Source organism: Jaculus jaculus, chromosome 5, assembly GCF_020740685.1.
Source record: "Jaculus jaculus isolate mJacJac1 chromosome 5, mJacJac1.mat.Y.cur, whole genome shotgun sequence".
Classification (NCBI taxonomy): domain Eukaryota; kingdom Metazoa; phylum Chordata; class Mammalia; order Rodentia; family Dipodidae; genus Jaculus; species Jaculus jaculus.
The window spans coordinates 117,252,976-117,265,429 of NC_059106.1; the positions used below are offsets into that span (position 1 = coordinate 117,252,976).

Here is a 12,454-nt window from a genome sequence, read left to right on the forward strand (position 1 = left end):
GGGCTGAGCTTAACCAGCCACAATAACTGGTTAGTTTAATCCTTCCAGGAATCTTAGGAAAGGAGAACTCCTTCCTAGGGAGGGATTCTGGATGTGTTTAAGGAACAGCAGATCTATGAAACAGAAGGAATACTTTAAATACCTTAATTGGAAAAATAATGGTTGTTTTTACATTGGTACCTGATTATTACGGCTTTGGAATTTTGGTATTTTAAGTATAGCTGTGGGAGAAAAGGTGTTTGATTCTTTTGAAGTGAAACAAAAACACCATTGGGCAACTTGTTGTTTACTATAAAACATTCGGAGATAGATTCTTGGATACTATCAAGTGATTTTATTTTTGACCCCTTCCCTTCCTATTAATCTGTTCCTTCTGATGACTCTTTTAGGTTCAGCCTGGAGAGGGAAATAAAGCTTCCTTCAATGACATGCGAGCCCTGTCTGGTGGTGAACGTTCTTTCTCCACTGTGTGCTTCATTCTTTCTCTGTGGTCCATTGCGGAATCACCTTTCAGATGCCTGGATGAATTTGATGTCTACATGGTATCTTTAATTTTAAGTTCTCTCATTTTAATTTGTTTGTTTGAAACATATATTTTGAATGAGAACAAGTTTCTGTTTTGTTTCCCCATAACAAGAAACATCCTACCTTACCCCTTCAGTCTGAGATGGCAGAGTGGTAAGGAAGACCCTAGAGCTTCATTTCTCTCCCTGGCCACAGTGCAGTCCTTCAAGGACTGATCTCTGCATCTACACTTCTCCTGTGTGTCTTCCTGACTGTTAGACAGTCTGCCCTTCAGCTTCTTCCCTAGCTCACTTGCATCAACCAGAAGCATTACATCTCAACAGAGTCTTCACTGTAGTTGCTCGTGGCTCATCCTTCACACACACACACACACACACACACACACACACACACACACACACACACACACACATAATATATAAATAATATATGATATAATATAATATATAAATAAATAAATATACATATATATATTTATTTATTTGAGAGAGAGAGAGAGAATGGACATACCAGGGCCTCTAGCCACTGCAGACAAACTCCAGATGCATGTGCTTACCTGGGTCCTAGGGAATTGAACCAGGGTCCTTGGGCTTTGCAGGCAAATGCCTTAACAGCTAAGCCATTTCCCCAGCCCCCCCCCCCCCCCCACTTTTTGAAAGAACAAAATAAAGGTGCCAAGAGCTTAAGCTAAAAAACCTGAAGTTTTGAGACGTCCTCTCTTACCAGTTACCCAAATGGCTTAGGCAAATTCTTCATCCTTTTGTAGTTTCAGGGTCTTTTGTTTATTTTTGCTTTTAATCTATAAGACAGTATTAATATTCCTTACCTCATAGAGTTACAGTGAGGTCAGACATTTACATGCTTTTTTCTTTACTGCTTCATGCCCCATTCCACTACAGTCAGGATCTAGGCTTTGTGACTTTAGCAATTCTTATTTAGCAGAGGTCATAAATGAATATTGTTTCATTTGTTCTTTTTTGGAGTATTGGCACCAAAGGCCTATCTTCCCAAGCTTGGAATGTGTTGTCTTCTCAGCATCTATACTTCGCTTCTGCATGCCTGCGTGCATGCTTTTCTCTTCAGTCTGTCAGAATGTGTTACCCAATTCTGTATTAAATATTTGAGGTTTTTATTGTCTTCTTTTGCTTGTTTCTTAGGCTATGCTGATTTTTCTTCCTGTGATACTCTACCTCTCTCTACATATACATATACTCCTCAAAGCAACTACTTGCCTTGGAATACCTTCCAGATTGAGGTCTTTATCCTAACATCTTTCGTGTAATCTGATCCTTTGTGTTCCACTACCCATTAGACCATCTGGTGTCCAGCCAGCATGTCAAGCTCTGTGTCTGAAATTGAATACATCTTCCTTTCAAAGCATTTTTCTTGTCCTGAATTTCTTATCTTATTCGTAACAATTTGTGTAGCCACTTAGCTTTAAAAGCTGTGATTTAGGCCGGGCCTCTTTAATCCCAGCACTCAGGAGGCTAGAGTAGAAGGATCATTATTAGTTCTGAGTCTATTTTAGGCTACAGAATGAGTTCCAGTTCTAAACAAGAGTGAAATCCTGCCTCAGAAAGCAACAACAAACAAAACTATGATGTATATGATTGTTTTCACTTAATATGCACTCTGACCACTTTTCTGCCTCTCTTGATTTTCTTTCTTTCTGCTTTCTCACTGTGGCTCTCTATCTCTGGTCCCTTTGTTCTTCTCACCTGCTGTAGTGGTCTTTTGGTTAGACTCCAGGCTTGCATCTTGCTGCTTCTGTGGCATATTCTTCACCATTTTTGGAAAGTTTATATTTCTAAAATACAGCCGAATTAGCTCACTTCTATTTATCGCCCCTCACTGGCTATATATAAGGGATGAATATTTAATCCTGCAAAATAAGTTTGAGACCTTCATGATGTAGTATTTATTACCTTTCAAGCTATAGTAAGATACTTGTTATATATAAGCACAACTCCTCTGTCTAGTGTGTTGTTTCTCATTAAGTATCAAACTCTGCTTATCTTTCAATACTTGGACATCACCTTCATGAAACCCCCTTGTGACTGACCTTTTTATTAAATGTGCTTTAATTATTAAGGACAACTTGAGTAGCTTGATAAGTTTGAAAGTGTGTATTTTTATCATTACCCTGATTAATGAACCATTATTGTACTAAACAGATCACTGTCTTCACAGTTGAACTATCTCTGCATTTTCTGATTGTTTTAATAGCTCTTTGTATTTGAGGGAGAGGTGCTATAATATAAATAGTTAGACTATAGAAATTACTTGAAAGATATATTTATTCAGCTACTTTCTTTCCTAGTAGCTTCTGATATTATCTTTCCATAGATGAATTACTTGGCATTGTACACAAAGTAGTGGATAAAAATCCAGGAGTTTGTATCAACCTGGATAATGCTGTGTTTACTGAAGTACAACTGATTCCAGAGCAATTCTAACTTTTACCTTTGTTTTTTAGGATATGGTTAATAGGAGAATTGCAATGGACATGATACTTAAGATGGCAGATTCCCAGCGTTTCAGACAATTCATCTTGCTTACCCCTCAAAGCATGAGGTAACATCTTAAAACTTTCTGTGAAGACACACACACAGCATAATAAGTGGAGAAAGAAATCTTCTGTGGCCTTATTTTTGAAATGCAAATGTAGAAATAATGAGTGGGGTGAAAGGGGGAAATGAGCTATTGTGCTCAAGAGATTTAATAAGACTTCTCCTTTTCTGTGTTGACCAGAATGGAATTATTTACATGTTTGTATTTATATTTTGAATCTATTTTTCTTTTTTTGGGGGGGGGGGTTTCAAGGTAGGGTCTCACTCTAGCCTAGGCTGACCTGGAATTCACTATTGTAGTCTCAGGGTGGCCTCAAACTCACGGTGAACCTTCTTCCTCTGCTGGGATTTAAGGCTTGCACTACCATGCCCAGCTTGAGTCTATTCTTTTGTGATTAACTAATACACACTGATTTCATAGTTCTGTGTAAGACAAAGAAATAGTTCATAATTTCCCTAGTCTTGGCTCTGTTCTTGATTATTTACAAACATACCTGTCACATGCTGTGTTCTGCTATAAGCATTTACTGGCTATCTACAGTTTGTCAAGCACTGTGTCATTTAGACTTGATATTTTGTCTCTTAAGTGGTCCTTTGATCACACAGGGATTTTATCTTTTTTATGTTTTGTTTTCAAGGTAGGGTTTCTCTTTAGCCCAGGCTGACCTGGAACTCACTGTGTAGTCTCAGGGTGGCCTCGAACTCATGGCGGTCCTCCTACCTCTGCCTCCCGAGTGCTGGGATTAAAGGCGTGCACCACCATGCCCGGCTTTAGAATTCTTGATATTAGACATCTTAACTGTCAGCTGATAAAAGCCATTCAGACTTATATTTGTATACAGTAATAATAGCTTTTAAGGGCCTTAATATACCAGGTAAGCACTTTAGTAGGTAAAGATTTTATTGATAATTTGAGTAATGAATTTTGCTTTCTGTAGTTCACTTCCTTCAAGCAAATTAATTCGAATTCTTCGAATGTCTGATCCTGAAAGAGGGCAAAGCATATTGCCTTTCCGACCTGTGACCCAAGAGGAAGATGACAACCCAAGTTGATGCTATAATACACCCTTTTCTCATGTTGAAAGATTTGTGTGGGGAAAATAATATTCTGGACTGTTTGAAATAAAATGATACTGAAGATAATCTAAGATAAAGAAAGTCATTTACTCTGACTGCCATAAACTATGTAAGTAAGCTTAGAAAACCAGCTGTAACCAGCAGTTCAAAACTACTCTTGCTTCCCTTTGTGCAAACAAATTTCATAATACTGGTTTTAAATATTTTGTGTTTGTTTTGGAAATTTTTTGTGTTATTTGTTTGTGTGTTTTTACCATCTACTTTTTATAGATTTTTCAAGAGTGAAATTTTGTACATATGCACATGTACATATGTGTTTAGTTTGGGTTTATTTCTATAGTATTTTATAAGAATTAAAATAAAAATTTGAGTACCTGATTATTTTGCTTTTCCAGATTGTTACATTCTATATTTTAAAAATGTGGATGAAGGGAAGAATTTCTCATTAGGGGTGGGAGTGCAATAGTGTGGGCTTACTGTCTTTTTTATTAATTAGAGACTTACATAAAACTAAGAATATATTGGGCAAAATCTCTGCTTCCTGGTAGTTTTTAACTTTAGGAGTACACTGTAGATTTGGGCTGTAAGTTTTAATTGTTACATTCCATCAAACTTGAGTAGCCAGCTGTTTACCAGACATGTCAGCAGTATGAAAGCACTGCCAGCTCTGAAGGGGCTTTTTCATTAGTCCTCTAACTGCCTTTGTGACCAGCATCAGAACTGAGTAATGGTAGCCTGGGCAATTTAGTGACACCTTGACTCAAAAACTGAAAATGAGGGATCGTGATACAGATAATACAGCACAGTCATAGCTTGCCTAGCATTCATAAGAGCGTAGGTTCACACTGCAAAACCAAAAAAGTGAAAACTCCTAGTTTGCAGTCTAGATACTTGGGCCAAAATCCAGGCAAACCAAGGTGGAAGGAATGTGGCCAATGGTTGTGTAAACCAAAAGTTGAAACATCTCCTGACTATAGAGACCTAGAAAAGTGTGCCTCTACAATGACTAAATAACTTGTTAAAAATAGTATGAACTTTTAGCCGGGTGTGGTGGTGCACGCCTTTAATCCCAGCACTTGGGAGGCAGAGGTAGGAGGATCGCCATGAGTTCAAGGCCACCCTGAGATGACAGAATTAATTCCAGGTCAGCCTGGACCAGAGTGAGACCCTACCTCGAAAAAACCAAAAAAACAAAGCAAAAATAGTATGAACCTTTTAAAAAGAAAAGCCAAATAAGATTTGCCTGTATCCTTTATTTGATATGAGGATTAATATTAACCTTTAAAAAATACATTGAATAGTAATGAGCATTTCTTACCAGCAGAAATTACAGTACGTATTTATGAAATTAAAATGAAAGTATTTTGGGCTGGAGAGATGGCTTAGCGGTTAAGTGCTTGCCTGTGAAGCCTAGGACCCTGGTTCAAGGCTTGATTCCCCAGAACCCATGTTAGCCAGATGCAGAAGAGGGTGCACGCGTCTGGAGTTCGTTTGCAGTGGCTGGAGGCCCTAGTGCGCCCATTCTCACTCACTCTCTCGCTCTCTCTCTCTCTGCCGCCTTCTCTCTCTGCCGCTTTCAAATAAATAAATAAATAAACAAAATAAATAAAACTTTAAAAAGAAAGTTTTAAGATAAGTACTGTTTTTAAGAGCAAGGACACTTCGATATTTATTGGGGTGAATTGGATTTTGTTTTGTTAGGGAAACAAGTCTAGTATTAAACAGTAATAGCCAAATTAAAAAATAAGCTTTCCCAAATAAGACCTGATAAGAAGATCAAACTACTAAGTACTTAAACATTCCCCACTGATCAAGATCAGTATAACTCATTTGTATTAGAACTATTTTAACATACATGTGCTTTTTACAAATAATAGATGAAGTGAAATTTGCCAGTGCATTAATCTTATTAGCTAAGGAATTTCACTGTCTAAATTTTGTCATAGTTTTAAATGTTATAGTTAGTACAGGACGGGAAATGTAATTCTCAGATGTTTGAACATCTCCTGTTTAAGATTTTTCATTGCCTTAATCTTAGAAAGTTCTGGTTTCAACCATAAGTGAAAGTGTCTTCATCTATAAAAAGAATAAAAATAAATTGTTCTTTTAAAACGTGTAACTTCCAAAAATAAAAGTTAAAATTGTATGTATTAAGTTATGCTTTTGTGAATTGGGACAGGTAGTATTGAGCTTCTCCATGACCAGCAATTCCTATGCATCATAGGTGGCTTCACACCTTCCCAGAAACGGGCAAAAGCTGCTTTGGATCTTGAGTTGCAGCTTCTCAGTTCTTTCCTTCAAACACGATGGAAGTCTTTTTCAAAATGGCAAATGTGATGAATTGTAAATGTTTTCTGATCACCCCTCTGCCAACTTTTGGCATGTGTTTGTTCTGTGAGCCTATGTATATAGAGAGACATGGTTAAATTTGGGATATGAGACTAGAGGTGCACATAAGAATTGTGTCTGACGTGTTTCTGTGTTGAAAACAAAGTGACACAAAATGGTTAAAAGTTGTGAAGGATCATGACCTCTAGGCTGTTAAGTGTTCATATTCTCCTGAGGCATATTCTGGTCATGTTCATAATGTTTGCGCATTTACATAACTGCTGTTAGCATTAGATCTGAAATGTCCCCCAACGTCTTTTTTGATAAGGACTTTGTTGCCAGCCTGTGGTGTTACTGAGAACTAATGGAATCTTTAGAAGATGGAACATACTAGAAGGAAGTTAGATCATTAGGACATGTTCTTTTAAGAGTATATTAGAAAGCCGGGCGTGGTGGCACACGCCTTTAATCCCAGCACTCGGGAGGCAGAGGTAGGAGGATCGCCTTGAGTTCGAGGCCACCCTGAGACTCCATAGTGAATTCCAGGTCAGCCTGGGCTAGAGTGAAACCCTACCTCAAAAAAAACCAAAAAAAAAAGTATATTGGAGCCGGGTGTGGTGGCGCATGCCTTTAATCCCAGCACTCAGGAGGCAGAGGTAGGAGGATTGCCATGAGTTCAAGGCCACCCTGAGATGACAAAGCTAATTCCAGGTTAGCCTGGACCAGAGTGAGACCCTACTTCGAAAAAACCAAAAAAAAAAAAAAGAGTATATTGGAACCTATTCCTTCTCCCTTATGTCTTCCCACCATGATGTGCCACCTCACCACAAGCTCAGTGCTATGAGGATAACTGCTCATAGCCTGGACCCTCTGAAACAGGCCAAATAAATTCTCCTAAAATTGATTTGAATTACAGGTGGGGGAAGCTAATACAGAGGCCCACTACTTTAATTGAAATTTTCAGGAGGAATAATTTGAAACTTACAGTCCTAAAAATTCAAAAAATTGTTGATTGTTATGGTTTGATGTAAAATGTCCTCAACAAGTTCCTGTGTTTAACACTTGTTTCCCATCCCCTGGTACTGTTTAGAGAAGTTTTGGAGCCTTTAGAAAGTAGGGCTTGGCTAAAAGTAGTGGGACCTAACTGGAGAATGGGCCTAGACCTGCCCTCTTTCTTGCCCTGTATCTCCTTGGTACTGCTATTCCTTTTCTACCATGACTACCCTTAAACTATAAGCCAAAATAAACCCTCTTTTATGTGATTGGTCTGGAACCAATTAAGAGACCGGCCTCTGGGTATGTCTGTGAGGAAGGATTAACTGGTTCTGGGGAGCATCCTTCCTCAGTGGATGGCACTTTGTGGCTGCCCAGATACAAATAAAGATGATGGGGAAAAGTGTTCCTTTCCTGCCTTTGTAGTGAATGCTTGTGTCCTGTTGCTGCTACTGCCATCCACTGACATCAGATCAAGTAGTGATTCCTGCCTCACTTTGCTTAGTCCTCTGTCATGTGAACAGCTGCCCTATCCTCTGTCACATGCTGCCACCTCTGTGGACTGAGGGACTCTGCTGTGTCTTCCCTACTATGGTGGACTGAAGCCCATGGGATCTGTTAGCTTCAGTAAGGCCTCTGTTAAGTAGTTTTTTAATCATATTTTTGTTTACAGCTTCAAAAACTCACATATAGGTGGAACAGGGAAGGAGAACTTTGCAGAAAGTAGTGTTAAAGCAGAAGCCTGAAACAAGTGAGAGTATATGATATGGGAAGATAGGCAGGGCTACAACTCCAAGTAAAGGATGAGGGCAAAGGCCTTAAAGTGACAGAATTTCATATCCAGAGATCCAAGGTCACTGTCCATAGAGCATGCAAAGGGATGGTTGGAAATGAGGCTCAGGTAGGAGAAACAAAGTCAGGTTTGCAGCTATGGTATTGCTAGCATTGTTCAAATTAACTTTTGACATTTTTGGACATAAAACATTTATGTACACAGCATTATCCTCCCTTATCCCCATTCTCACTGTGTGTATCACTTATCAGGGTCCCTCTAGCTGATGTGTGAGTAGGATTAAGGTGAGACAGTCATGGTAAGCGACTTGCTGTGGTTTAGGTTAGTGATTGGACTAAAGTAATGGCAGCAGAAGCCCTGAGGTTTGAAATGGAGAGGCATGAACCTGTGATGAGGACAGTAGCTATGAGAAGATTGAAGGAGTCACTTGGGGTTTTTCCTAAACAATTTTATGAATACTGGTGCCATTCATAGAGATGTGTTTTTGGTTGTTTGGATTGGTTGTTCATCAAGAAACTGAATTCATTTAAGTATGTGACAGTCAAGAATTGGTGTGTTTAGCCAATAGTTAAATGTTTATTGGATATAATTTTACATCAGAAAACAAGGACAGAGGAATCTGAAGATCTGTATTTCACCTGCAAAATCTTGGGTAAAACCAAATGTAACCAAACTCTTCACTAAACTCTTTTTGTTTGTTGTTGTTCTATATGATCACATTTATGAAATGCCTTTATTTTTTCTTTTTGTATTTATTTATTTTTATTAACTAATTTTGTATTCAGTGAAGACAGCCAAGTTGGTACCATTGTTAGCCTCTACCATGTCCTATCTCCTTCCCCTGACCCCTCCTTGTTGAGGTATATGGGTCATGCATTGTGGAGATAGCCCACAGTTATGGGAAGGAGAAATGTCTCTGCATATCATGACCCAACATGTGGCTCTGACATTCTTTCCACCTCCTCTTCCACAAAATTTCCCTGAGTTATGTCAGGTTCATTTTTGGTCTGCTTCAGTGATGAGGTGTAGGGAGCCTCTGGGTCTCTGGATATCTGATTTGCTAGTTGATTTTTCTCTGTGTTGATCTCCTTCACCCTTGTGCTGGTACCAGGTTCACCAAGAAAACAGCACCTTTGTTTGTTTCACCAGTTATTCTTAGTCTCAGCTGGGGCCCTTTTGAAGTATGGGGTGGTTCTCTCCTTAGGATCTACATCTATCTGTAAAAGAGAAGCAGATTCTCTGATGGGGAGTACAGTTAGCACCAGGACAAATGAGATAACCCTTACTTTTTTAAAGAGAATTTAATAGGTGTAGGCCCTCTTGTAGCTCACAATTAATCGTACCTTGATAATGGAGAGCGGGTTTGTGTTTGGATATGGTTCTGACTTGTTTCCCAGCTCCAGCTATGGGTCCCATACCACTGAGAGGATCAGTTAGCCAAATCAAGAGCAGTTGGTTCCCCCCATGGCTGTGTGCCACTATTGCACTTGTGTGGGCATCACAACAGGTTATTTGCTGTTAAGTAGGTTACACTATGAGTTGCTTGGACAGGTATTGGTCATTTTCCTCCAGTCGCCCATGTAGCACCTTCTGGCAGTAGACTTGCTGACTGACTGGGGACTGACTCTCTTCTAGCTTCCAGCCATGCCATTCCATTTTACGTGTCAATTGCATATGGTGTCTTCAGCGGTAGGGTCTTACCACTAACCTTTGGTTTGGTGGGTCATCAAATACCCTGACAGAAATCTGTCTGTGAAGAAACTCTTCAGCCTCATGTTATCCCATTGGTTGAGTGACTGTTTAAGATATTGTTCTAGTGGGGTTTTGTTCAGAAAGTCTTTCCATTCGTGTATCATGGAAAGTTCCTCCTATATTATATAGTAGTAGCCAAGTTTCTGGTCTTATATTGAGGTCTTGGATTCATTTGGACTTGAGTGTTGTGCATGGTAAGATGTGAGGATCAAGTTTCAATTTCCTGCATATGGTTTTCCAGTTTGTCCATCACCATTTGTTGAAGATGCTATCTTTTTTCCAGCCTATATTGTTCGAGCCTTTGTCAAATACCAAGTAGCTGTAGTTGCTTGACCCAAAGTCTGGGTCCTCAGTTCTATTCCATTGGTCTATGTTCCTGTTTTTATGCCAGTGCCATGCTGATTTTATTACTATGGCTTTGTAATATAGCTTTAGATCAGACATGGTGATACTTCCAGAGGTATTTCTTTTGCTGAGGATATGCTTGGACATCCGAGGCCTTCTGCCTTTCCATATGAAATTTGAGATCATTTTTTCTATCTCTGTGAAGAACAATGTTGGGATTTTAATTGGAATTGCTTTAAATTTGTATATTGTCTCTGGTAGGATTGCCATCTTCACAATGTTAATTCTGCCTATCCAGGAGTGTGGGAAGTCTTTCCATTTTATCAAGTCCTTCTCAATTTCTGTTTTGAGTGTTTTTATGTTTTCATTGTTTAGGTCTTTCACTTTCTTGGTAAACATTCCAAGGTATTTTATTTTTTTGTTGCCATTGAATATGGGACCATGTCCCTTATTTCTTTCTCTGTATCTTGGTCATTTGCATATAGAAAGGCTACTGATTTTTATGCATTGATTTTGTATCCTGCTACTTTGTTATAGGAGTTAATCACCTTCAAGTGTTTGGGGACGGAGTCTCTCAGGTCTCTTACTGTGGTGGTTTGATTCAGGTGTCCCCCATAACTTAGGTGTTGTGAATGCTAGCTCCCCAGCTGATGGATATTTGGGAATTAATGCCTCCTGGAGGGAGTGTATTGTTGGGGGCAGGCTTATGGGCTTTATAGCAAGTTTCCCCATGCCAGTGTTTGGCACACCCTCCTGTTGCTGTGGTCCACCTTATGTTGGCTAGGGGGTGATCTCCACCCTCTGCTCATGCCATCGTTTTCCCCTGCCATCGTGGAGCTTCCCCTCGAGCCTGTAAGCCAAAATAAATCTCTTTTTCCCAGAAGCTCCTCTTGGTTGGGTGATTTCTACCGGCAAGGCAAACCGGACTGCAACACTTACATATACAATCATCAGCGAATAGAGCTAACTTAACTTCTTCCTTTCCAAATTGCATCCCTTTTATTTCTTTCTCCTGTCTTATTGCTTGAGCTAGGACTTCCAGTACTATATTGAAGAGCAGAGGTGAGAATGGCCACCCCTGTCTCGTTTCTGATCTCAATGGGAATTCCTCCAGTCTCTCTGCATTAAGTATTATTTGGACCTTAGGAGCTTTGTATATTGTCTTTATTATGTTAAGATATGAAACAACCATGTCAGTTCTCTCCAGTGTTTTGATCATGAAGTAATGTTGTATTTGGTCAAAGGCCTTTTTCTGCATCTATTGAAACGATCATGTGGTTTTTGTGTTTATCTTGTTTATGTGGTGTATTACACTGACAGATTTTCATATGTTGAACTACCTCTGCATTCCTGGGATGAATCCCAATTGATGAAGGTGGATAATACCTTTTATGTGTTGTTGGATGCGGTTTGCGAGGATTTTGTTTGGGATCTTTACATCCAACTTTATCAGGGAAATAGACCGGTAGTTTTCTTTTCTTGTTGCATCTCTGCCTGGTTTTGTAATTAGGGTGATACTAGCTTCATAGAAGGAGTTGGGTAGCTTTCCCTGTTCTCCAGTTGTGTGGCACACTTTGAGAAAGATTTGTTTGTGTTCTTCCATGAAGAATTGATAAAATTCAGCTGAGAAGCCATCTGGCACTGAACTTTTCCTTTTGGGGGTCTTTTTCATTACTTTTTCAATTTTGATGAGTGTGATAGGTTTGCTTAGGAGATTATTCTGCTCTGAGTTTAGCTTTGGTAGATGCTATGTGTCCAGGAATTTATCCATTTCCTTCATATTATCCAGTTTTGTGGGTAATAAGTCCTGATTTACTCCATGTTTCACTTATGTCTGTTGTGATCTCTCCTTTTTCATTTCAAATTTTGTTAATTTGAAATGTCTCTCTCTCTCTCTCTTTTTTTTTTTTTTTTTTTTTTTTGCTTGATCAAATGGCCAGGGGTTTGTCAATCTTGCTTATTTTTTTTTTAAAGAACCAGCTCTTTTTTTTTTTTGCCAATTTTATTAATTGTTTTCTTAGTTTTCAGTTCATTAATTTCTGTTCCAATCTTAATTATTTCTTTCTGTCTG

At 39.0% G+C, this 12,454-nt stretch overlaps 1 protein-coding gene across 2 annotated transcripts in view; it reads left to right on the forward strand.

Annotated features, from left to right (window-relative positions):
* Positions 1-4,550, forward strand: part of Smc6 (structural maintenance of chromosomes 6) — an 85,145-nt gene extending 80,595 nt beyond the window's left edge. For both annotated transcript variants that reach the window (XM_004663785.2, XM_045149990.1), the window contains 3 exons: positions 390-542; positions 3,002-3,099; positions 4,034-4,550. In XM_004663785.2, the coding sequence (XP_004663842.1) occupies positions 390-542; positions 3,002-3,099; positions 4,034-4,148 (366 nt within the window). In that variant the 3' untranslated portion in view covers positions 4,149-4,550. The remainder of the gene's footprint in view (positions 1-389; positions 543-3,001; positions 3,100-4,033) is intronic.
* The last annotated feature ends 7,904 nt before the right edge of the window (positions 4,551-12,454 follow it).